The sequence below is a fragment of the Nicotiana attenuata genome, chromosome 1 (assembly GCF_001879085.1).
Source record: "Nicotiana attenuata strain UT chromosome 1, NIATTr2, whole genome shotgun sequence".
In the NCBI taxonomy this organism is placed as follows: Eukaryota; Viridiplantae; Streptophyta; class Magnoliopsida; order Solanales; family Solanaceae; genus Nicotiana; species Nicotiana attenuata.
The window spans coordinates 78,033,231-78,060,083 of record NC_031989.1 but is presented as its reverse complement, the minus strand read 5'-3'; the positions used below and the strand labels follow the sequence as shown (position 1 = coordinate 78,060,083).

Here is a 26,853-nt window from a genome sequence, read left to right as displayed (position 1 = left end):
TTGGGTTTTTTTTTGGTTTTGTTGTGTGTGTGTTGTGGTGGGGGGGGGGGTTGGATGGGGTTCTTTAATCAGTGGGTTTGGATTTGATTTAAAAATTAGTACAACAATTTCTTTTCTATTTCAACGTCATGTTAAACCTAGTTTTTGAGTTAAATAACTATGTTTATTATATTCCATTTCTTACCTTTATCTCAGTCATTTCTTTGTTTTACTTGCCTTATTTATCTTTTGTGTTTTGCCAGAGTGCGATGAATCATGATGCGATCATGAATGCTCATGATGAAGAGAAGTTGAAGCTAGAGGAGCAGGCATCCCAAGTAGCTCAGAGAGCTGCAGAAGCACTGCGACAATCAAGAATGCTTCGAAGTCGAGAAAATGTGGCAGTGCCAACTTGGACTGGCAAATCAGGAGTTGCTGGGGGGCCATCATCTGTTAAAAGGAAATTTGGTTCTACTGTTAATCTTCAATTAACCAGTAAGTCATCTGAAGAATCACTGAATGACTCTGCTAGTAGGGCAAATGCTTTTGCTGCTGGGACATCTGCTGGAAAAGCATTATCTTCAGCAGAGCTATTGGCTAGGATTAGGGGGAACCAAGAGAAAGCCGTTAGTGATGGACTTGTGCATCAGTTTGGTATGTCGGCTTCAACTTCAAACGGCAGAGCAGGTTCTCTAAATAGTGGGCATCGGAGTGCATCTTGTAGCTACGTAGTTCAGCCAGAGGTGTTGGTTCGCCAGATCTGCACGTTTATACAGCAGAGGGGTGGGAAAACCAATTCAGCTAGCATTGTAGATCATTTTAGGGACCGGGTACCATCAAAGGATCTGCCACTGTTCAAGAATCTTTTGAAGGAAATAGCGACTCTGGATAAAAACTCTAGTGGATCTTTTTGGGTGTTGAAGCGTGAATATCAGGATCAGTAGCCCCTTCCTAGTTCTAACATATGATCCATAAACTCCACTTCTGTGCCTTTTCAGAAATGAGATACCATATAAGCTAGAAACATCTCAAATGATTCAAAGTTCATTTTGCAGTTAAAAGTTTGTCATTCCTTCTGGGGTCAGGGTTGTTCATTAGGCTGAGAGACTTCCTTTTTAGTTCTCAGCATCTTTGGTCAGTGTACATAGTTGGATCATTTTTTGCTTCCCATAAATCATTGATTTTTCTTTGTAACAGGGAATAGTTGATGGTCCAGAAATGAAGCTGTGCAAGAATTTTTTTTCTTTTGATTAGTAGCTACTCGTTTCATTAGACTGCTGTATGCGCAATTGAGCATATGGACTGAATAACCTAACCATTGGACTTAATGCTTATTATTCTTTTAACTTGTAACACGTAACTTTTGCTGCCGTTAAGCTGGTATTTTAGCAGGTCGACTTTTATTTGGTTGCAGTTGATATAGTTGAACTTTGGATGATCGAGCAAAGTGAGAAAATTTAGTTATTACCTATAAGAGGTTTGGAAGCATTTCAGTTACTCAAAGACTGAAGGAACAATTTCTTCCTTGAGAGTGCTATAGAATTCAACTTTTTATTGTTTTGTTGGAGTTCTATGGATCAGTAAATTGGGTGCAAGTTAATAGACAATTAGCAGAGGAACAACATCGTCTAGTCAGTCATTGACCCAAAAAAATGAAAAGAAAGAGGAAATGAAATTTGGGAAATTTGTTCGATGGGGTACCCAATAGGAAAGCTGGGAATACCTGTAGATCCCAAATGAGGACAACAAAGAAATATATGAAGGTGGAAGTTCTTATACATACACTATAAAATCCAAAGTTTTCTCAAGGAACATCTTTCAAAAAACTTTAAAACCCAAATTGTATTTATATTTAATGATCCAATAACTTAATTTCCTTATGGTTCGAAAGAAATAGTAATCATTTCACATTGCACCTATGATGTCTTAGCAGAACCATAACAACCTATCGTATTTTTCATTATTTGTTTGACTCATTTGTAGTTTTTGTACTTTTGTGGCACTGATTGACAGACGTACAAATGGAAGACAAATTTTACAAAGAGTAGGTGTAGCAATTTTGCACTAAGATGCCAGTACGAGAAAATGATCAAAATCATCCTTAAACGAATTATTTTGGTCCTTGATATACACCACTTAACAGAAATAGTCCTTAATATATGTCAAAAGTTAATCGGTTTGCTCCTAAACCCTAAATCTATTCGAGTTTTAACAGTTCTATTCTCTCCTCTCTACTCTCTCTTCTCCTTTGCTTAATCTACTTCCCTCTTTCCTTCAAGCAAGTATTTAAGTGGAGAGGGATAGAAGGACGGACCTATTATCCACCGATTTCGAATTATGCCGCCACTGAGTTATAAAAGAAAGAAATAAACACAACAAATAAAAAGCATCTCTAATCATATAAACTTATACACCAAGGACTTGAAGTCTTAAATTATTTGTAATACATAAACAGTACGTTCTCAAAATCATGTCACTGCAAGAAATATGTTACTTCGGGAAAGCTCGACAGACGTTTGTGTAAACGGTAAAATAAGATATTTTCCTTCTTGCATGTAATACAGAGACTCAATTCAGATGTCAAGCAAGTACATTAACATATTCCATTGCAATTATCTTCCAAAATGTGAGGGAAAAAACCACCATGAAATTTCTCTTCCATTTTCTGAATCCCGATCTATTTTTCTATGGTAATACAACAGCGATCATACATGTCAGCCATATTTAATACACAAAATTAAAACGCTGCCCATCCAGCTGCTGTGGTTTTACTTGATCCGGATCCCGTGGCTGAAGGCAGGATCCTCTGTAGACGCCAATAAGGATATTTGCTATTAAAAGACTTGCTCATTTTAACATCAAATAATCTCTCATAGTGCAGTCATAGTAAATAGGTAAAAAGCAGATATCACATGGATCATAAGGTTATATAAATCAAAAGTGACACACCACAAAGCGAGTGATCTTATGGTGTGCCTCACACAACTGACATTAGTTGTGTGAGGCCTCTTTTTATCAAATACATTTGTGGACCCATATCTTACACATTTGGGTCCACAAAATTCTGGGACCACAAAGTTGTGAGACAGAAAAGAGGCCTCACACAACTAGCGTCAGCTGTGTGAGGCACAAAATAAAATTTTTCCCCCAAAGCTATAGGTTTAGAAACGGGGCTGAGTGTTTGGCCAATTAAGAACTCACATATCTAGAAGATGAAAGTAGCAGAAATGAGGATGTTGAGGTGGATGTGTGGGCACACTATGATGGATAAGATTAGGAATGAAGATATTTGAGAGAAGGTGGGCGTGACTCCCATGGATGGCAAGATGCGGGAAGCGAGGCTCAGATGGTTCGGGCACGTACAGAGGAGAAGCCCAGATGCCCTAGTAAGGAGGTGCGAGCGGTTGGCATTGATAGGTACGAGGAGAGGTAGAGGACGACCTAAACAGTATTGGGGAGAGGTGACCAGGTGGGATATGGCGAGGCTTCAGATCTCCAAGGACATGACCCTCGATGGGAAGCTGTGGAGGTCGAGCGTTAAGGTTGTAGGTTATGAGGTAGTTGAGCATATTACTAACTCGTACCAGTGTGAGGCTAGGCTGATAGGACTTTGTCTTAGACTACTAGTAGTCAATGTTGTGTTCACTACTCTTTCGTTTTCATAGTGCCGGGCCATATTTACTGGTTATTATTTTTGCTTTCCATCTATTTACTGTTTCTTGTGATGTTATTATTTCTATGATTTTTGTTGATGGTACTGATATATTGTCTCTTTTCATCTTCTTGAGCCGAGAGTCTATCGGAAACAGCCTCTCTACCCCGAGGGGTAGAGGTAAGGTCTGCGTACACACTACCCTCCCCAGACCCCACTTGTGGGATTTTACTGGGTCATTATTGTTGTTGTTCCAATCAACAATTGAGACAGCATATTTTTAGTTATTTTTGGATAGAGCAACCTATGTTCCATAGGTATCTTCAATAAACTCTTTTGTAAAATTAGCACACTGAAGATACCTTTTAATTCCAACACTTCGATATGATAAGATTTGTCATCAATATTTGCAGAAGCACAGCAGGCAACAATAGTAAAACCAAGTGGATAAAAAAATATCAAAGGTCTGTTAGGATGTTTTGTTGATCAAAGTCCTTGTTAGCTATTACTTCTTGACTGAAGATGCACTAACAAAGGCTTGGGATTTACGGTTTAGCAATATGCAAAGAGCGACCTTCACAAGGAGCATTGAACAGGATGATAAGAAAGTACCTCAATTTCAGTGAGATCTGAAAGCGGATCAGTGGAATGCTTGGTGTTTTCGTTTAGAGCAATACTGGGAGAGGTAGAAGTCTTCCGAGCAGTAGCTGGATCATTTGGAGGGGGTGGAAGAGGAGACCTAATCTTGTTACCTCCACTAGGCGGAGGTGCAAGTGCTGGAGTTTTTTTCACGGCTCCTGTAGTTCCAGCCGCCAGTCCCACAGCCGAAAGCATGCCTGTCCCACTAGATGGTTTGTTCTTCACACTTATCCGGATTGTTTCACCTTCCTATACACCAAACTACCAAAAGTTATTCCCTTAAATAGCAAAGATTGTTATCAGGATAATCCAAATGATGACAACAACTACTACTATAATTACTTTTAAACGCAAGTATTGACACAAATCATTAATCTTGACATGAACATATTGCTATATCAAATACTGGGACCGAGCTAGCAACGTTAAATCTGACCGAGAAGATCAAGGAACTGGAGAAATGAAGAGCATAACAAGAAAACCAATTCACTGAAACAAATTATAGGGCAGGCATCCACATAACATCATAGTTTTCCTTGCACCAGTACTTAGAACATCTAAGAAACAAACACCCAATAAGATGAATAAGACCAATTAAGAATCAAACAGACCAAGTAATTTTATGCTCCCAAACACTAGCAAAAAGAAAAGGTGTAGTCATGGTAAAAAGAATCTCCAAGGCTCTAAGTTAACAAATAGATGCGTGAGGCATACTAGATTTCACACAATTAAGCTCATCTTATCGTTTGCCTCGGCGCAAGCTGCTCAAATTCATCCTATATTAGCTCAGCTCCAAGTTAAGCTGTATACTGCCTTTCAAATCCTACTTAGCTATATCTCTAAAACCCACCTTTCATTCTATTACAAACACATTAACCAAAAGCATCTAAGAAATTCTAAGTTCAATCAATCCAGATTAGCAGAATGACTGATATTCCTTGCTAATTATCAGAAAATCACTTATTCACAAACTTCCAGAAAACGATTATAGCTCAAATGCATACGATTTAGGTTAAGTTACTACTCAATTATCCTTCTTAAGCAACTGAATCACCAAACTGAAAAGAAAATTTAATTATCACAGACGAAGTTGAGTACCTTTAATCGGTGATTAACAGCAGGATGAATATCAATGTGATTATCATCACCAGCCTCACCATCTCCAACTTCCTTCTCATTCTCTCTCTTCATATACTTGTCGTGATCAGACAATGCCACATTAAAATCGAATGCTTCATTCCTTTCATTAAACCCTAGCCCGATGAACGCGTGCTTCCCTCTCCCATCCTCGATCTTCAACACGAAGTACCTCGACGAGTCGAGCACCGATTCAACCGAGCTCTCTCTCTGTCCCGGCGGCACGAAACACGCCGCGAAAAGCTCGCCGGAGTTTGGATCCTCGAGCCGGATCTCGCAACGTTCCTTGCACGATACGACCCGGAGCCGACCCGTCCAGATCTTGTCGGATTGTAGCCATTCGCCGCACTTGTAACCACCACTCGTCGGACGTGGTGGGATTTTGTAAACGGACACCTCACGCACCACCAGGAGCGTGTGCTCAAACGACTCTTCGTCTTCTTCAAACGACATTGCTTTGTAGATCAAAAAGCTTCAGTTTTTCTCAGGCGTTTGAGTTCAGAATTTTTGGAGTGAAGAAGGAAGGTGACGTTTGGTAGGAGAGACGTGTTGGACTGAGGTCAATTACTTATTTACCCTCATTTATTTTTCATTATTCCTTTTATGTCCCTAATTTTTCCGCGCTCTTTATAAGAAACCCTAAGGACTGTTCTGTGTAAATTTTTAGCTCCATAAACCGGCGAAGCAGCTCAGGTACTTGCTAGGGTTTTAGTATTACAACATTTTTGCTGTTTTTGTCCGCTCTGTAATTCTGAGGTTTCTTGTTTACTGTTGTTGTCTGTAAACAGGTGAAAATTTAGCGAGGATGTATCTCCAGTTTTACATCAATGAGAATGGTGACAAAGTTTACACCACTAAGGTATTTCTCTTCTGCAAAATCATTTTTAGAGTACTCTGTTTTTCTTTATGCTTCATAATTTGACAGTATCATAGGAAGTTTGCGAGCTTTTTCCATCTCCCTTTACTCATTTTATGATAGGGAAAATCCGTTTTTCGTTTGTATTGGACTTGAACAAAGCTTTGTCATGTTTTGAAAGTGGACGCTATCGGAACATGTCAGCTTACCATGTCTTTTCAGTTAAAATTCTTTAATGTATTAAGTATTAGCATAAAATCATGGCACACCCAATTAATGACATAACTGATTATTTGAGACCCAGTAACTATTATATAAAAATTTTTTGGTAAGAATATATCTACATTATGTTTGTCGCCATAAGTGGAACTAACACATTTGTAGAGAAATCATGATAGTGGAAGAATAACAATGAAATTGGAAATAAGCCCATTACTCTCCAGGACTCTTGGTTTTAGCACCATAATTAACGGTTAGGCTAACGGTTACTTGGCACATTGGGGAGCTTTTGGGTACTAACCTGTTAAGTTTTCTACAACCAGATGGTTTAGCCGTCCTTTTTCTCCATTGGTTATTAGAGTTATCTATCCTTGAAAGCTATGTACTGGCCATAACAGTGAGCTATATAAAAGTAAGTTACCTTATTCTTAAAGCTCAATCTCAGTTTACTCATTGAGGGACGTTACAAGGTAGCTTTCCTCTATGGAGCTTTTACGGTATCGGTATTTGAGCTTGGATTCATGTTTACAACTAAGTTAAGCTCATCTGACGTTCTTAAATGGAACTCTTCTTCCAGGTTTACATAATATAACAAGTAGTGCTTGAATGTAGCTATAGTGCAGCGAGAGAAAATAAAAGTTTAACCTGTTCCTAAATTCTATTATTCAAACTGTATTCTGTCTGAAACAGTCATCTAACATTCTGCAAAAGCTTTATGCTTTGATAAATTTGGTTCTGCGAAAGCAGATACTGATTAGGGAGATTTGCTTGATAGCATTGATAACTTCTGGTGATAGTTTATGATTTGAATGACGAGTGACTGATATGGTTCAGTGTAACCCATAGCATACATTGAACATTTTAACACTCATGATTCATGAACTGGAATTTAACAAGCTGGAAATTTTCAGTTGGCATAACAGATCCTCTGCACCACTTAATGTTCTTTCTTGGACTTCTATTGCTCATTCCATCCCAAGTCGTATATTCACTTTCTTGATTGTGGCGATCTATCAAAGAAGTTTTTTGCTTGTACTTTCTCAACATGTTCATAGGCCTGACTTCTTTTACTTTATATATATGTAGAAAGAGTCACCACTGGGTTTGGCCACAGAATCCGCTCACCCAGGTAATCCACAGCCCCTCTCTTATTGTATCTATGCTGGCACTTCAGTACAAACTACAAGCGTTTGTGACTACTCTTTTTATCGGGTATTACATTTTAACATACAGACAATTGACCAGTTCTTTTTTGCTGTTATTGATATTTCCTGGATTATGTTCTTTGCAGCCCGCTTTTCCCCCGATGATAAATATTCAAGGCAAAGAGTGCTTCTGAAGAAGCGATTTGGTTTGCTTCCAACCCAAAAGCCACCTCAAAAGTACTAGAAGTTTTTGCTATTGCGTATTGCTTTCTACTCATGGTTATTATGTTTCTCTGTCTTGCCGTTGTTGACGTGACTCATCATGTGTTGTAACTCAAATTGCATGGCAGCAATTCAAACCTCATCTCTTGTTGATGGTTTTTTGGTTTAATTGTCGAAATGGTGAATGAATGTGCATGCAATTCATCTCAGTTTATTTATATTTAGAACAATCAATGTTTGTTGTTTTGGTGATGTTGCTAATTGCAAGTTGGAAAAGTGTTTTCCAACTCTAATTATGGGGTTCCATAATTATACAATTTGAGAGGAGCCAAAGGGTGTATCGAATTTGATCTATACAATCTAAATTAGATGGTCATACAAGTAAAATAATGGAGAAGACAATAGCAGTCATTGTAATGTTCTCTAATGGTCAACAGAAATTAAAGCTGAAATGGGCTTATATACTAAGCTGGAAACAATGTCATTCTCAAGAGGAACTACAAGAAGTCATACTGAAGAAAGACAATGCGAAGAGATGCAGAGAGGGGAAATTGGGTCCATTTAACCAGTATTCTAATCACCAAACTGACCAAGACTAACCAGCTAACCCGATTCTTAACCACCTCCTTCCCTTACACCAAACCAATAGATACGTAACATGTATTTGCATAAAGACTGCTCTCACTTAACCACTGAGCTCGATGAGTCCCAGTCCCAACTATACTGTAATAGTCAACATGGTGGCTCTCAGCATCGTGTACCAAAGGGTTTCCATTGTTGTTACCGACCCGGTGCTGGGTGTTGGGAAATGTTCATGTGTCCGACGACTAAGTGACATTTTAATCTGGCTCTGTTTTTGAGTGATTTGGTTCTGTGTTCGGCTCTTGGAAAACGACATATTTGATTTGGTTATGAGAAAAATCAGTTTTGAATACTATTTGTTGAAGATAATAGATTAAAACACTCATTTACTGCTAATTTTTTTTTCCAGAATACTTGAAAAGCGAAAACTATAAAACTATCTTAAGAACCAAAAAAAGGGGATAAACGCAGACTTGAACAGTGAAAGGTATCAGCCAAAAAACAAGTGACAAATCAGTTCAAGAAAAATAAAAGGTTGCAAAGTGACATTTGTGAAAAGAGGAAAGTGATATTATTATTATTATTATTTTTTTTTTTGCAACTTGCGAACTAGCAAAAATAGGGCTGGTAAATGCTTGTGTTTGAAGAGGAGTTGGTTGCAGAAATCCACCATCATCATGTATCGATTCCAAAACCAAACCGGCATGATTGTCACGCATAATCAGTATAATCTATGTATAACGGACAGGGGATCTAGCTGGCTATTTGTGTAAAGGTTCTTTGTTTCACCAGGTCTTACATTTTTAACTGAATGTGGACTTGGACCCCTCCCCCTGTGTTGTCCGTTCAAGTCTGGTCTGTACTTTAATTTCTTCTTATCGTTTGAGGAGGTGTGAGAGGTTGACATTGGAGGGCGTACGAAGAGGTAGAGATAGGCCAAAGAAGAGGTGATTAGGCAAGACATGGCGCAGCTTCAGCTGACCGAGGACATGTCCCTTGATAGGAAGGTATGGAGGTCAAGAATTAGGACAGTAGAGTAGGTAGTGTAGAGTGTTCATGACATTAGTATTGACAGCAGTCTCGTTTTCTGTTGGTAGTAGGTTTTTATAATTAAACGTTGTTTTCTTTCATTGTTGATCACTTTACTGTCTTGTTGTTTTATTCTACTTTTATATGGCTTTTTGATACTGTCCCTTCTTGCCTATATTTTCATTGACGTGGTACTTATACTATCTTGAGCCGAGGGTCTATTGGAAATAACCTCTCTATACTCACAAGGTAGGGGTAAGGTCTGCGTACACACTATTCTCCCTAGATCCCACGGCGTGGGATAATACTGAGTATGTTGTTGTTATCGTCGTTTGATCATGAAAAATCAAAATTGTCCTAATGCATGGTGACGAATTAGGAGTTTTGTTTTCTTCACCCTGAGTCTTTTGTTATCCGATTTTTTAATAAATTAAATGCATAATAAAAACTATGTGGGTGATAATGATACAAATTCCAAAAAGGTTTATAAAAAGCAACGATATCAATGTGTGCATAGTTTTTTTAAGAAATTTTGTTGTTTTTCTGAATTTATTTTAAGAAAAGTACCTCAGACCTGTTTATAAAGACTCAAAAAATTCATTGTTTTCAAAAAAAGAAACAGAAGAAAAGTTTGTAAACCTTTTCTGAAAACGGAGCAGTTCCGAACACTTTTTTTTTAAAAAAAAATGGAAATATAGCTCTCACCTAAAAGAATTTCTTCCAGCTATTTCGGTAGCTCTTTACCATTTCACTTGTAGGTTTGATAATTTTTGACTGACAAAAATTTTCCGACAAAATATTACGTTTATAAGTTACTATAAGCTTTATTAAGAAGCATCTTTTGGATACATTTTGCCAACCGCTCCTAATATACTTGACTATATGTAAGCTGTAAAATTCAACTAGTATTTGTTTTCATGGGAAAAAAAAAGAAGAAGCTTCTTATTAAACTTCTTAATTATTTGCTAACAGAATATTGATCTTATTATTGGGGGAATATGCTTATATGCCATCCTGTCAACATTCAGAATGAACTATATAAATCCTTAAATATTAGCACTCGGGCTTTTAACATCTGGGATTAATTAACTGTGGATTGTTTAGGTTTGTTTCCTTTGTTGAAGTTGAAAATTAATGATATATGATGTTAGAATTTAAGATGCGTCTCTGTCACCGAGGATTCTACAGCTCACGTGTTAAGCCGAGAAACTGGATTTTGCATATCGGTTTTGAGATACTTTATGTTCATTATTTTAATCTTATACAACATTCTATTCCTAATCTATATATTAGTGCATTTCGTGTAGCACTCACTAATTGATCACTAGTTTAATTCCTTACTGCTTAATTTATTGAAACTATGATCTGGACCATGCTGCCTTTTTCCTAATAATTTCTGCTCACTGGACTGTGTAGTCAATAATGCTACACGTTGTTTTCCCTTAGCTTATATATGCATCTGAATGTCTTTAATCATCTATTCTGGTACCTTTCAGTGAAGAAGTTGACAGATCAGCCAGCTTAATTAGTGAGCAAATATATATATAACAGTTGTCCAACTGCTGGTTGTGATGGTGGCCGCCACGGATAAATGATAATCATTTTGTATACGGTTAAAATCGGGCCTACCCGATTTTACTATTTGATCGAGACAAGGGAATTGCATCGAGGGTCAGCCTCGTAATGGATGAAACCAGGGCACGAAGACAAGGTATCGAGTTCGAGAATCGAGGTACCTGTCGAGATCGAGGTCAGCAGCGATCGAGACCGAATATGACAGACTTCGAGCAGAGCGCAATAATGGAAAAGCGAGATACCCGTAACCGGCAGGAAATCACGGCGGGAATCTCGGAATGAATCAAATCAAAGACGGTTAATTAGCTAATCATGTGATTTCCTTCTATAATTAGAGTTATACCATAATTAGGATTCCTCTACTATATAAAGAGGAGTCCCCATCATTTGTAAGCACCTTACATTCACACATATCAGAGCAATACAATACTTTCTACAGTTTCTCTTTAATTTATATACTCTTGTTCATCAGTTATTTTGTTTCTTAACTATTTTTGTGATGACCCGTTTTAAAAGTAAATTCTGCATTTCGAGGCCTTAAAAACCTTTCTGTCTCACCTCGATCTGCGTGCGCAGTCCGGGCGCGTAGCCGGAAAGCCAATATGTGAAAATCCGTGAAAAATGATAAATCTTGACTATAAAATGAATTAAGTGGACTTCGGTTAATATTTTTGGGTAAACGGACCCAGACCCGTGATTTGACGGTCACGGAGGGTCCGTAGGAAAATATGGGACTTGGGCGTATGCCCGGAATCGAATTTCGAGGTCCCAAGCCTGAGAAATGAATTTTTAAAGAAAATTGTTTTTTGTAATTATTTATGATATTTGGAAATGAATTGTGATTAGAACTTGATGGTATCGGGCACGTATTTTGGTTCCGGCGCCCGATACAGATCTTATATGTGATTTAAGATAAGTCTGTGAAATTTGGTAAGGAACGGACTTGAAACGACGTGAATCGGATCGTTTTTGAGAAAATTAGAAATTTGAAGTTCTTAAGAAAATTCATGATTTTGATGCTAAATTCATAGTTGTTGATGTTATTTTAGTGAATGCATGAGCGAGTCCGTATGATGTTTTTAGGTTGGTGTGCATGTTTGGTTTGGAGCCCCGAGGGCTCCGGTGAGTTTTGGATAGGCCACGGGGTGAAGTTTTGGACTTAAGGAATTGCAGGCCTGCAGGCTTTGCATTTGCAAAGCTTGGCTCGCAAATGCGAGTTCGCAAATGCGAAGGCCTCGTCGCAAATGCGATCAAAGGCCCGGGCCAGCTACCTCGCAATTGCGAGGAAATCCATCGAAAATGCGATGCCTCCCCTCCTAGCCAGTAGTCGCAAATGCGATGCAATCTTCGCAATTCCCATCTCGCAAATGCGAGAGGTTGTTCGCAATTTCCAACCTAGCAGAGGTCGGGGTTCGCAATTGCGAACCCTGTTCGCAATTCCCATATCTGCAACCTGCAAATTTTTATACTTAGCCGAAAATCAACCATTTTTCACATCTCTTCCAAACATAAACTCCCTAGGGCGATTTTTCAAGAACAACTCTTCTTCCAAATCGATTGTAAGTCAATTTTAACTCGTTTTCTTCAATCATTAACATCTTTTAACATGATTTTAACTTAAAATCAATGATTTTCATGGGGGAAATTGGGTGTTTTGGGTAGAACCTAGGTTTTTCAAAAATTGGGAATTTGGACCTCGATTTGAGGTCTGATTTCAAAACAAATTATATATTTGGGTTCGTGGGGGAATGGGTAATTGGGTTTTGGTTCGAACCTCGGGTTTTGACCATGTGGGCCCGGGGGCGATTTTTGACTTTTTGGGTAAAACTTTGGAAAATTTTATTTTCATGCATTGGAATTGATTCATTTAGCGTTTATTGATGTAATTAAGTAACTTGTGACTGGATACGAGCGAATTGGTGGTGGAATCAAAGGGTAAAGCGATAACTGAGACGTGAATTGTGTTCGTGGCATCGAGGTAAGTGTTTGGTCTAACCTTAGCTTGAGGAATTAGGAGTCGAGTCTTATTTGCTATGTGGTGTTTGTCGAGTACGACGTATAGGCATGGTGACGAGTATCTATACGTTGGTGTCAAGCATGCCCGTGAGTCTTATATTGTGATTCTTATGACTTCGTTGTATTGTTCATGCTTTGGTGATGATTTCTATTGTTGGCAAAGTTTGGGAAGTAATTGTGGCATTGAATATTGAGGAGCGTTGTCTCAAGTCGTTTAATAAAATATGGAAATGTAAGGGGTAAATTGAACCCTATTAGAGCATTGGCTCAAGTTGTAAAGTGAGTTGTGAAGTAAAAGTGAAAAAGAGAAAAGCATGTTGTCCTTTGCCGGGACTTGTTGTTGAATTATTGTTCCCTTGCCGGGATTCATATTGTAACTTCTTTTATTTCCTTGCTCTATTGTTTGTGATTGTTGTTTGGGTGAGGAAGAGAGTTAAAGCACGGAGGGTTATGGCGTGTATTGTTTTGGTGAGAGAGTGTTAAAGCACGAAGGGTGATGCCGTGTATGATTTGTGAGGAAAGAGTGTAAAGCATGAAGGGTGATGTCGTGCCGCACGATGTACCGTTCCGTGCCGATTATAATGATTATATGGTGAGGACGAGAGTAAAAGCACAAAGGGTGATGCCGTGCACATTTTTATTACTTGATTGCTTTGGTGAGGACGAGAGTAAAAGCACGAAGGGTGATGCCGTGCACTTATTGTCTTCTGGATCTTTGTTGATATCTGAGATATATTGTTTCTTCCATTTACCTGTTGTCTTTCTATTCTGAATTGATAACTCCCCCGCAGCATGCTACCCCTCCCATACTTAACTGTTTATTTCTGTACTTCTTTTCCGCTATATATAGTTGAACTGCACAGGTTTATTTGGTAGTTTGGTCCTAGCCTCGTCACTACTTCGCCGAGGTTAGGCTAGGCACTTACCAGCACATGGGGTCGGTTGTGCTGATACTACAATCTGCACTCTTTTGTGCAGATCCCAGTGCTGTTGACTTTGGACCGTAGATTGAGTGACTACCTTCAGCCCACGCGGAGATCCAAGGTAGACCTGCAGGCATCCGCAGGCCTTGGCGTCTCCCTCTATCCCTTTATTCCTGTTTCATTTCCTTAATCCAGAAACAGTGTATCGTTTGTTTTTCAGACTTTGTATGTAGTATTCTTAGATCGTTTGTGAAACTGTGACACCAGTTCTGGGTAGTTCAGGCTCAAACAGTTGTTTTGGATACATGTTCAGATATTCTATTGCTTCTCTTCCGCTTACTTTAAAATTTTCGCTGTTTTCACATTATTGTTTTTAATTGTTAAAGAGTATAAAATGGGTAAAAAGGTAATTTGTTAAATATTCGGCTTGCCTAGCTCACATTAGTAGACGATATCACGACTCCCGAGGGTGGGAAATCCGGGTCGTGATAATTTTGGATACCGATCATTTCGAGGATGCTAAGTTCGAGGGCTGAATCACGTTCCAAGACTGGTTCGCTTTATTTTATTATGAATTTCTATCGCTAATTTTTGCATTTATCAATTGGTATTAGGTGAAATCACGTATCCTTAAAACCATATTATAAATTTAATTGTTATCCATTTTACTGGGTAAACAGTTTGGCGCCCACCATGGGGCTAAGGATAATAGTGATTGCCTGGTATTAATTCCTGTAACACACACTACTTTACGCTTGTTCTTGTGAGCATCTTTGATTTCAGGGTTAACATGTCTAACTCACAAACAGTACCCACTCACGCCGATGACGACCTCGATTTTCATGGAGAAAACGGTAATGTAGGCGCCCAGGGATCGAAGTGCCTCAAGCTGGCCACGAGGGAGTACCTATTGCAGACCCCGTCGATGTCAGTTCGCATATCCCCTAAATACAAATATGGGCGTCGACCCTGGAAATAGTGTCCGCAGAGATGCCCGAGCGGCCGATCAGAATGCACAGAGCGGTGAAGAAGGAAGAATTAGCCTTCGAGTGATATTTGAAATGCTGCAGACTCAGCAAGCTGCGATAGCACAACTCCAAAATCAAAATCGAGCACCAAGCATAATTGAGCTCGAAACATCACAAGAGGTTGTTCATAGAGTTGAGCCTGTACCGAAGAAACCGAATGCTAATGAATCAGGGACTAACCCCGCCATTATGAAGATGCTTGAAGAGCTCACTAAAAGGATAGAATCAGGTGAAAAGAAAATCGAGGCTAATGACAAAAAGGTAGAAACATAAAACTCACGAGTGGACCAAATACTGGGGGCACCCCCTGTTGATACCCAATTTTCCCTCATATTTCTAAAATAATTATATACACTTTCAAAATAGTACATGTGCATCATCATTTAGTTTATAAGCATACACAAGCATTTTTCATAATTTTTCCATTATTTGTAAAGGCTTTAAATCAATTTATTTCTACGCTTTTATTATATAAATATCCAATAATTATCCTTAAAATTATTTTATGATGATCTAATCATCTAAACTTGTCATTTACACCAATATGAGGTCTTAAAAATTTTCAGTGCATTTTTTATAATTACATTTGCATTTTTAAGGCTAAATTGCATAGTTTTGCAATAATAGCCCATATGCATATAATTACATTATTTATAGAGAAAATGACCTTTTATATTTTTATAATATTAAGTAATTATTTTTGATCATTTCTATGCACAAATGATATTTTGTTATTTATTTTGTTACTTCTTATAAATTATTTATTTGAATAAAATTGGGTATTTAAAATCTGGCTCTAATTTCATCCTAATTTCGGACCTAACTACCCAGACCTTGGCCCAATAACCCCCAGCCCAATCCTAAATGACCCAACCCAGTCCAAAACCGGCCCAACCCCTTCTCAAATCCCAGCGGTTGATAAAAAATGATCAACGACTCACAAATGCCTCCCCATTTCCTTATATCACTCAACCCGAACCCTAGCCCCATTCCCTCCAAACCCGCCGCCTCTCTATTCTCTCCTCTCTGAAGAACCCTAACCCGCCGCCTCTCAGAAACTCCTCTCCTAATCCCTCTTCTAATGGGATTTTCTTCCCATTCACTTACCATATCCGTATATTTCCATTATTGGGTGATTCTCTACGGTATTACCTAGTACTTGCCTAAACATGGAAAGTACTCTTACTTTGATTCTGTCCGATTGACTTCCACCTCTTGAATCTGGACGATATTGCATCCACACACGTTTATTCTACACTGTGTGAGTCCGATTTGTTCATATTTTGCTGATTCATATTTAACCCTAAAGCTAAGGTTTACATATTTTCTGTGATTCGAACCAAATTAGTTCAAGCCTTTGATTTTAATGTATTATCTCGTCTATATTCGCCCTATTATGTGTACATTTGTTTATTTCTGCCGATTTTTTTACTTATCCTAAATTAGGGTTTCAGATTCTTTTAAATCGAACCAAATCTGGTTCGACTCTTTGATTTTGAATAGTATTCCTGTCTATGTTCATTTTATTCTATGCAGTATGCGATTCTTTTGCCTTTTATTTCTGCTGATTTGTGTATTTCACCTAAAAATTAGGGTTTTTAAATTTTTTCCTTCTTTACTAATTTTAAATGATTTCCTTTCTGGTGTTTGACTAATTATTTCCATGTTTATGCGTTCAATTTCTATACTATATAAACCCTTCCCATTCCCCTTTGAAACAGTTCGAAAATCATTAAAGAAAACTACAAAAACTAAGCTGTGTGGTCTTTGCTTTTGAATAATCTTGTTCTGTACTTTAGTTCCTGGCCGGCTGAAAGCCAAGGCCAGGAATTCTGAGTTCTTAACTCTTTTGGTGATGTTCACAATATTGTGGGATTTCCTTCTTTCTTGTTTCATTTTAACTGGTGAGTTACAGCCTTTTCCATTTCATTCTGATTTGCCATCCATTTTGCTCAATGTGTTATGCAATTCTAGACTCTGCTAATCTAAAATGCCATTACGTTTGTAGTTTGAGACATGTTTAGATCTGAGTTGATTAATTTCTCTCAATTCTGCCTAGTCTATGTGTTATTGATAACCACCCCCTCTTCTGTTTAGAACTGTTATTTGAACATGTACTCATATCCCCTTTCTATGGATTGGCTGGCTAAGTATGAGTATATTTATTAAGAGAATAATAAGTCTGTTTCTGAATGTGTAGCAATGTAGCCTGTTTTGATCCTGTTTCCATTGACTTTTCCAATAATTGCGCTAATTAGTTTTCAACATGTTATGGTCTATTGCTAATTGATATGGTTTCTTCTTGTGACACTAGCCTTCTGCACTTATCCTAATCTGAACTCTCTTCTTTTTCCTACTACGAGACTATATTGCAGCTTGTCTTGTTGATATGTGCATTATGTATTTGAACTCATTTTTCTGAAACTTGGTTAAGTCCGTCTTAAATCCCAGCATGGCTGTTATCTGTTTTGTGTGCTCAATTTGGTTCTGTCCTTCAGTGGTGTCCCTTAACCTCATTCTATTCCTTTACTGTCTGGTCCCTTTAAGTTCTTATTCCTAGCCGGCTGAAATCCAAGGCTACTTAGATTATCCCTGTTAACCTCCCTAGTGTGAGCACTGCCCTGGGTTCTTGAAGACCTTGGGAACTCTGACACACTAGGGCCTTGGTCCTCCATGCTCAGCTATGTTTTATACCTACTGGGTGAATCACTTAATCCCTGGCTGCCTTACGTCCATGAAGATGTAATTTCTGGGCTATTGTGAACCATGGGAATGATGGCCTGGCCTGGCCGGGTGTATCATTGGGCCTGCTGTAGGCTCTCTATAGTTATTTGTTTCTGTAATTTACTCTATTCATACTGGGTCTGTAATAATTCTTGTAATAACATTCTGGGTATTAGTAAAAGTGGGGAAGGGATTTTCATCTTACATTTATATGGAAATGGGTAGAAAGCCTGCCTATATGTATTCTATTTTGTTCAGAATGTGTCATTAGGCTCAAACATATTCAGTCATCATGTGTTAGAAATCCTGTCTATAGGTTCTTAATTTGGTTCAAATGTTTTTTGCTTTCACCTGTTAGAAATCATACCTATAGGATATTGAATGATTAATATCTCAATGTGCGTATAGGATTCTGTTAGCTTACACACTGCCTGATTTATGATGTAGATATCACGCCTATAAGATCTGAAATCAGTTTTAATTATAGAAATCATGCCAATAGGATCTAAAATCGGTCTTAATTATGATTATAGAAATCCTGTCTATAGGGTGTAAAATTAGTCTTAATTATTGTCCTGCTCGTTTTCTTTAAAGCGTTTTCAACACTGCGCTAATTATCACTATTAGAAACCATGCCCATAGGACTCGACTAAGTAATTCTAAACATACTCCCGTGATCACCATTGTTAGTTACTGCGTGAATCACCTAGACATCATGCCTATAGGTTTTGATCTCGTATGCTTGTAATCAGTAGGCAACTATGTAGGCTTTTAAAAATCGTATTAAAGGGAAGGAATTTACATCTAAAACTGCTGCATGTATTAAAATCCAGAATGACGTAGAGATCATTCCTATAGGATTCAATAACTTTAAGTAGTTTAAAATCTGCAACTGTCAAATGCTCAATGTGTTTGCGTGCATTCGTTGTCTAAGTGTGGAGGCCAACTTGAGCCCTTAATTGCTTTTATATGAAGTCCAACCTGTTTTTCCTGTCGATTAGTTTTATCATTTTGAGCAGCCTAAGTTGAAGTCTAGGACTACCTAAATAGAGGTCCAAAGCCTCCTGGACCACAAGCATGGGACGGGTAGTGCACGCATAGGGTACGGTTTAGAACCAACTAGTGCGCTTTAGGTAACAACTTAAAGATAGTAATCGGGTAGCAGGAGATGATAGTCTGTGCCCACTGAATAATATGAGTAACACCCCAGTTTGAGGGAGTTACGAAGTATTACTTATGTTGCACGGGGTGATCCTTTAGGCTAAAAAATTTAGGACCCCCCCATCTTGTCTTTTGAATCAACTACTTGGTTTTAATAATAAAATTCCCAAATTCCTTGTTTTCCTATACTTGATCACCTAGACTAATTCATATAATTGAGTTCGGCTAGGACCCACAGTTGTGGACCTCGAAAAGTGCCTAACACCTTCTCTTCGAGGTAATTTCGAGCCCTTACCCGATCTTTGGTGACGCAAACTAGTCAAACAGAGTTATCTGAAAAAATAGGTGCCCTAACACACCTCAAACCTGTTAGGTGGCGACTCTTTCTTTTAACACCCTTCCATAAAAGAGTTGTTATGTGTCGAAACCTAAATTCGCGAGAAAAAGGGGCGCGACACCCCCGATCCTAAAGGGTTTGAATTCGAAGAAGTTCGTGCAGAAGCCTTTCCCTCAAAGTGGGGCTCCAAAGCCTATTCCTAAGAAATTCCGTATGCCAGACATCCCCAAAGACAATGGGACCACCGATCCTAATGAGCACGTCACTTCGTACACATGCGGAATAAACGGAAATGACTTAGAAGATGATGAGATTGAATCCGTTCTTTTGAAGAAATTTAGAGAAAATTTATCGAAAGGTGCCATGATATGGTATCATAAATTACCACCCAACTCTATTGATTCATTTCCTATGCTCGCAGATTCTTTTGTGAAAGCCCAAGCTGGAGCCATTAAAGTTGCAACAAGGAAATCGAACCTCTTCAAAGTAAGACAAAAGGATAACGAGATGCTCAGGGAATTCGTATCTCGATTCCAAACCGAACAAATGGATTTGCCTCAAGTCACCGACGATTGGGCTGTTCAAGCTTTTACACAAGGTCTCAACACTCGGAGCTCTGTAGCTTCACACAGTTAAAGCAAAATTTAATCGAATATCCAGCTATCACTTGGCCGATGTACACAATCGGTACCAGTCGAAGATTAGGGTCGAAAATGATCAATTGGGAACTCCAGTTGGTTCAATTTATCCCAACAGGTACGTGGACAAAGTTAAAAAGGATGACGATCAGGAAACCACGATCAAATAGAGATAGGTACCAGCCATACAGTGGAGATCAGAGAAATAATGGGCCCGGACGCAACCCCATATGTAATGATAGAAGAAATGATATGGGATAGAGTTACCGGGGGCTTATGAGCAAAAACGGTTTCGATAGGGATGCCGGATTTAAGGAAGCACCTCGACTGTCAGAATACAACTTCAGCGTGGATGCATCAGGTATTGTACCAGCCATCGGTCGAATTAAGGACACTAGATGGCCCAGGCCTTTACAGACCGGTCCAGCTCAAAGGAACCCATTTGAAATGTGCAAATACTATGGTACCCATGGTCATAGAACTGAAGATTACAAACAACTGAGAGAGGAGGTAGCCCGTCTGTTCAACGAGGGTCATCTTCGAGAATTCTTAAGCGATCGGGCCAAGAATCACTTCAAAAATAGAGATTCGAACAGGCAAAGCGAACAAGAAGAGCCACAACACGTAATTCATATGATCGTTGGTGGGGCCGATATCCCTCAAGGACCGGTGTTCAAACACACCAAGGTGACGATCACGAGGGAAAAGCGAACTCGTACCAGAAGAAACCTCGTCTTTCAACGACGAGGACACAGAGAGGATCGAACAACCTCATAATGATGCGCTGGTAATATTTATTCTTATAAATAAAATTCAAGTTAAACGTATGTTGGTTGATCCAGGTAGCTCAGCAAATATTATTCGATCAAGGGTCGTAGAGCAACTCAGCCTCCAAGATCCAATCGTGCCCGCAGCTCGGGTACTTAACGGTTTCAATATGGCAAGTGAGACCACCAAAGGAGAGATCATTTTACCAGCGAATGTAGCCGGGACCATCCAAAATACAAAGTTCCATGTGATCGAGGGTGACATGAGATACAACGCACTGCTCGGAAGGCCTTGGATACATAACATGAGAGAAGTACCTTCGACACTTCATCAAGTTCTGAAGTTCCCAACTTCAGAAGGAGTCAAAATGGTGTACGGTGAACAACACGCTGCCAAAGAAATGTTTGCGATCGACGAAGTGATACTTGTATCAGCGCTTTCGTCAACAAGGGGATCAGAGTCAAAGGGAAAACAAGAAGTCAAATAGCAACCATAGGCACCGACCTCGGCCCCATCGGAGGAACAAGAGATCTTCGAGGATGAAGATTATATGATACCTTGAACCTTCATAACCCCCGATGATTCTAATGCAACGAAGTCCACGGTCGAGGAGCTGGAACAACTCATATTTATCGAGCATCTTCCCGATTGAAAGGTATACTGGGGCACGAGGTTAACTCTCGAGCTCAGGAAAAAACTCGTTCAATTCCTTTTAAATAACATGGATTTATTTGCTTGGTCCCACCTAGATATGACAGGGATCCCACCGGAGATCACAACACATCGATTGAGCCTGGACCTGAAGTTTAGACCGGTAAAGCAAACGAGGAGGCCCCAGTCCTACGTAAAATATGCATTCATCAAGGATGAGGTAACCAAGCTTCTCAAAATAGGATCCATTCGAGAAGTAAAATATCCCAAATGGTTAGCAAATGTAGTTGTAGTCCCTAAAAAGGGGAACAAACTTAGAATGTGCGTAGATTATATAGATTTAAATAAAGCATGTCCCAAAGACTCTTTTCCTCTGCCGAATATCGATTGCATGATCGATGCCATGGCCGGCAATGAGACCCTTAGTTTTCTTGACGCTTATTCCGGGTACAATCAAATTCAAATGAACCCGGAGGATCAGGAAAAAACCTCATTCATCACTAAGTATGGCACCTACTGTTATAATGTAATGCCGTTTGGGCTAAAAATGCTGGTGCTACTTACCAACGCCTAGTGAATTGGATGTTTGAAGAACAAATAGGTACATCAATGGAGGTATATATTAATGATATGCTAGTTAAGTCCCTGCGCACAGAGGACCATTTAACACATTTGCAGGAAACCTTCAACATATTGAGAAAATATAACATCAAGCTCAATCCTGAGAAATGTGCATTCGGGATCGGTTCGGGCAAGTTCCTCGGCTTTATGGTGTCGAATCGGGGAATCGAGATCAACCCCGATAAAATCAGGTCAATCGAAGACATCATAGTCGTGGACAGCGTTAAAGCCGTACAAAGGTTAACGGGGCGGATAACCGCCTTGGGCCGGTTCATCTCGATATATTCAGATCGAAGTCACAGGTTCTTCTCACTGTTCAAAAAGAAGAACAACTTCACTTTGACTCCGGAATGCCAACAGGCGTTGGAAGAGTTAAAGCGGTATCTTTCGAGCCCCACATTGCTTCATACTCCAAAAGCGAACGAGCAACTCTACTTAGTGTCCTAGTTCGAGAAGAGCAAGGTACGCAATTTCCTGTTTACTATGTTAGCCGAACTTTAGGTAAAGCTGATACCCGGCACCCACACTTAGAAAAATTAGCGCTTGCTTTGATAAGCTCCTCTAGGAAATTAAAACCATATTTTCAATGTCACCCAATTTGTGTTCTAACCACCTACCCCCTTCGCAATATTTTGCACAAGCCCAAACTCTCGGGCCGATTGGGCAAATGGGCCATCGAGATTAGCGGGTACTGATCGCGGCCTACTCCGCACTACTGATTAAGTAGCAAGAGAGGGTCGGAGCAGTTTTTACCCGATTTTTGGTCGGGATCGATATCCATAGAGAGCTAGAATTGGAATCGAGTATCTATCTAGTTTAGGATTGCGTATGTGTTCCAAATTACGCTTCTAAACATTTTTGGGGTTTTTGTTTTTCTTCTACTATTTATTAAACTACAAATGGTAAATGCAACTAAATTAAGCTAAGAGTTATAATGCTATGAGTTGTTCAAATAGGTTAAAAAGGCACCAGGGTAGTGACTTTCGCCTAGGTGGTCAATTGACGGGTACTTGAGTCTAATGCACGTTTGAAATAATTGGGGAGTATGATATAACCGTTGCACGACTTTACCCACTCTACGCCTCTCGGTGGTTCGAGTGATTTTACCTGAATTGACTTTATCAAGACCAATTGGGTATGCAAATTTGCACAAGCAACTAGGGTTCAAGTCGGGTATTACTCTCTCGAGGTTTTACCCTTTAATTGGGGCTATCAATCTCTTGAGTACGCTCCAATTCCTTATTGGACCAATTTCGGAGACTTAGGCTCTCTTTCTCAAGAAGAGCTCAAGTCAATTCAACACAAACTAGTGTTTGCAACCACTAATTCAGAAATTAACCATGAAATTGGCCCAAATAACAAACACCCATAGTCAAATTAGCCCTAAAATACAAGACCCATCAAGTACCTACACTAGGGTTGAACCACAACCCTAGCTTATGGGTCTAGCTACTCATAATTAAAGAAAAAAACAAGAAACAGATGAAGATAAACTCATATTAATTAATTACTAAGATAAACACAAAGATTCAATGATGAAATGTAGATAAAATTGCCCAAAATGGCTACAAACTTCGAACCCACGAGCGCAGCTATGTTCTGATACTATCCGCTTTACCTAAAAATGGAAAAGAAGCTATTTATACTAAGCTGACAATTCCTGACAAAAATGCCCCTGAGGGGTTAGTGCGGACCGCACAAAATGGTGTGCGGCCGCACTAGGGCTATGATTCTCAAAATCTGGCTCTCTGAACTCATGCATTGCGGACTGCACAGGATGGACTGCGGCCGCAGAGGCTTCTTGTGCGGTCCGCACAAAATCGACTGTGGACCGCATTGGCTTGAAACTCTGAAAGGCATCTCTCTGATCTTGTGTTCTGCGGAACGCACTAAATTGAGTGCGGCCGCATTGCCTTCAATGCGGACCGCACAAATCCTAGTGCGTCCGCATTGCCTTTATGCCTAAAATTCCACCTCTCTGAATCTCCTAGTGCGGACCGCACAAAGTGGTGTGCGGCCACACTGGACCTGTTTTGCCTGAGCTTGTCTTGTCTTTGGAACTTGTGCAAGTTTCACTCCTTTTGAGCTGATCTTTGACATCTTGTCCTTTTGTTGATCAAACCTGCAATCAAGTACAACTTGTGAGCCTTTTGAGACTATTTTGTATGAATTTCTAATCAAAGCATAACCACGAAGGAGTATAAAATGTTTCAAAATCCCTAGTTATCAACTCCCCCAAACTTAAGCTTTTGCTTGTCCTCAAGCAAACAAAATAAGACCCACCCCTTGAGGGAACACCCAAGAAATTTTCAGCTGTCCTAAAGTAACCTCATCTAACATCAATTGGGACTAACAATTGCCCTCAATACAAATGAATCATTAACAACTTTTACTCCTTGAAAGACCATGGATTAAGTGCGACACAAGAGCATCAAGAATTGACTCAACACATCAAAGAACTCTTTTCTATTACTTTGGTCATTGTGGAACCCAAACTCACACATCCTCAACTCTCCCTAAGCAATCCTCACTTTTAAGATAGTGGCACTCAGAACGAGGATAATGGGAATTCACTCATCTCTCTCAAGAAAAAGCCACAAGTCGGGCTCTAGGTACCATATGCTTGCACCTTATGTGAGTATCCACTAATGTAAGCTTCATTCAACTCAAGATCATATAGGGCTTTTGTGGAGACATTGTGAAGGCTTTTGGTTCAGGATAGGAAATGTTTTGGTCTAAGTAGGTTCCTTCTTCCCTTAAGCACTTCTTTTGATTCATTTGGCATCCATTCACTTGACTCTTTGAGTCATTTCACTTCTTTCTAAGGGGTTAGAGAGACACACTGTCACTCTTTCTTATGCATTTCAAACCTTTTCTCCTTTTTCAACTTTCCACACCTTTCATTCTTTGCTTTTCTTTGAATCCCTTTTTATTCTTTTTCACATTGAACTTTCTTTTTGTCTTTTTGCTTTTCTTTTCTTTTTCATTGCCTTTCCTTTTCTTCATTTTTGTGCCTTTTTACCACTTTGTTGCAATCCTCTTCTCTCCCCCAAAACTTATACTTTTGCCATGTGCTAAAGGAAAGATCGGGTGCCAAGAGAGGGTATCTTTTAGAACGGGTATAGGCTTGTATCATGGTTCTTGAAGGAAAAAGGTCTAAGGCTCAAAAGGGTTGACTAGGGATCTTATCATTGGTATGTTATGGAAGTGTTCAAGCTATCATTTTGACCAAGGAGAGCCTATAATCATCTCTCAAGTCAAAATTCACTTAGGATTTTGCCTCAACAAACATTCAGGGCAAGTTCTAGACCAATGGCTCGGGACATGGACTTGCAATACGATTACTCACCACACAAGCTATGGGATTGCTAAAGACACAGAGTCGGGGGCCCACAACGACCTTAGATAAGATTTGAGCAAACAATGGTCCCGAAAAACCACTTGATGATTATCGGTCAACACAAGAGTCTCAAGGTCACTACTTTCACCATCCTAAACACAACAAATTGTTTTTGACCATAAGATCAAAGGCAAATGTGCTAGGCCCAAGTGAAGCTTTGCTTGAGGTACCCTTAACTATTAACTACTAAAAACAAAAAGAAAAACGGACTCAAACCTTTAAGAAGCTTGTCACGCCATCCATCATTGGGAAGAGCCACCCTGTTCACACAACACTCCACCTTTGGAAAGAACCGTGGCATTAAGAAAACCAAAGGCTTATTTCAAACATTGAAAACAAGAAGCTACGAATCTCAAATAAGAAGCTAAGAATGAAAAACTTGGAAAGTAGAATGAATATATACAAGAGGGGATTTGAATATACAATAGATGGGATGAATATATACAATGTAACATAACTTTATATACAGACCCAAAGTAAAATAAAAGTGCGATAAATGTACGAAATGTTAAAATTATATACAACCCAAAGATGAAAAATCAAGAAAGCATAAAAATGTCAAATATATACAGTCATCCAAAATGTAGGGCCTACCCCCTCAAATGAAAGCTGGCATTGTCCCCAATGCCAACTAGTCTAAATAAAGCACCAAAAATAGAAAGGAATAAAGATATAAGAAAACTCCCTATGGCATGTCTGTCTGCATGGGCTCCTGAGTGGTCCCAGGGTCCTCAATGTGCTCGGGAACCTCATACTAGTTCCTTGTATCTTGTTGCTCTGCTGCTAGGACCTAGGCCTGGACCTGGACAGGCTCTGGAAGTGCATCCTGTGGCTGACTGGAGGAAGCCTCCGGTGGGTCTTCCAGCTGGATTACTGCATCATTAGCTCTAGGAATCATCTTCTTCCTCTTGGGAGGCCTCTGTGACTGCTCCGACTGTGGATGAACTGATCGTGTTGGGTCCTGTAGCAATAAGTCTAAAGGCAGGTGATCTGCCTTCAGTCTGCCAACATCCGCTCTCAGCTCCTTCACGGACTCATTGGAGGCCCGTGTCTTTCTCAGCTTCTTGTGCTCCCTCGCAAGCTCCTTGAGAGCCTTGCTATGTGAATCAACTGCCTTTGTGAGCACCGCCTGAGTGTCGAGGATTATCTTTTGGTTGTCAAGTATCTCCTTGAGAGCATCCTCTATCGGCTGTGGAACCTGTGCTGGCGGAGGTGCCGACTGAGCCTCTACAGTGGTGGTTAGGATGGACAGCTTGGATGAAGCAGTCTGCATCCAGTTGTTGATACTCAAAAGTGTCTGGCTCAGCCGGTGGGCAATAATGGGATGGGCCCGGGAAGATGGGATCTCCGGGGCAGTTGAGGTGGATGGACCAGGAGGCATAGCAGTGGAAGTAGAGACAGGCTCAGCTGGAGTCACTACTACAACTGGCTCTTCAAACTGGCCAGTTGGAGCAGTAACTGTACTCTTGAAACTCTTGCTCTTGGGGTTATCATCCCCCTGCATGCTATACCACGAAAATGGGGCCTTCGCTTTCACCTTGATGTTGAAGG

General features: G+C 39.6%; 3 protein-coding genes across 3 annotated transcripts in view; 2 read left to right on the top strand and 1 right to left on the bottom strand.

Annotated features, from left to right (window-relative positions):
- LOC109229156 (protein CHROMATIN REMODELING 8) overlaps nucleotides 1-1,325 on the top strand; it is an 8,272-nt gene extending 6,947 nt beyond the window's left edge. The window contains exon 8 of the mRNA XM_019394503.1: nucleotides 243-1,325. Within this exon, the coding sequence (XP_019250048.1) occupies nucleotides 243-923 (681 nt within the window). The 3' untranslated portion in view covers nucleotides 924-1,325. The remainder of the gene's footprint in view (nucleotides 1-242) is intronic.
- On the bottom strand, nucleotides 2,347-5,949 carry LOC109229142 (uncharacterized protein At1g03900-like). Its single transcript, XM_019394479.1, has 3 exons — nucleotides 5,369-5,949; nucleotides 4,244-4,519; nucleotides 2,347-2,785 (listed from the first exon to the last, which is right to left on the bottom strand). Exons 1-3 carry the CDS (start codon nucleotides 5,858-5,860, stop codon nucleotides 2,717-2,719), a joined length of 837 nt encoding a protein of 278 aa, XP_019250024.1. The 5' UTR covers nucleotides 5,861-5,949; the 3' UTR covers nucleotides 2,347-2,716.
- LOC109229150 (H/ACA ribonucleoprotein complex subunit 3-like protein) lies at nucleotides 6,035-8,092 on the top strand. Its single transcript, XM_019394492.1, has 4 exons — nucleotides 6,035-6,100; nucleotides 6,196-6,266; nucleotides 7,569-7,611; nucleotides 7,774-8,092. The coding sequence occupies exons 2-4, from the start codon at nucleotides 6,213-6,215 to the stop codon at nucleotides 7,869-7,871; spliced, it is 195 nt and encodes a 64-aa protein (XP_019250037.1). The 5' UTR covers nucleotides 6,035-6,100; nucleotides 6,196-6,212; the 3' UTR covers nucleotides 7,872-8,092.

Coding starts and splice junctions, on each gene's coding strand:
- LOC109229142 (XM_019394479.1), bottom strand. CDS start 5,860: ATGTCGTTTGAAGAAGACGAAGAGTCGTTTGAGCACACGCTCCTGGTG. Junction 4,520..5,368: donor CTGTTAATCACCGATTAAAG/GTACTCAACTTC, acceptor TTTGGTGTATAG/GAAGGTGAAACAATCCGGAT. Junction 2,786..4,243: donor CAGATCTCACTGAAATTGAG/GTACTTTCTTAT, acceptor TGGCGTCTACAG/AGGATCCTGCCTTCAGCCAC.
- LOC109229150 (XM_019394492.1), top strand. CDS start 6,213: ATGTATCTCCAGTTTTACATCAATGAGAATGGTGACAAAGTTTACACC. Junction 6,267..7,568: donor ACAAAGTTTACACCACTAAG/GTATTTCTCTTC, acceptor ATATATATGTAG/AAAGAGTCACCACTGGGTTT. Junction 7,612..7,773: donor CACAGAATCCGCTCACCCAG/GTAATCCACAGC, acceptor TGTTCTTTGCAG/CCCGCTTTTCCCCCGATGAT.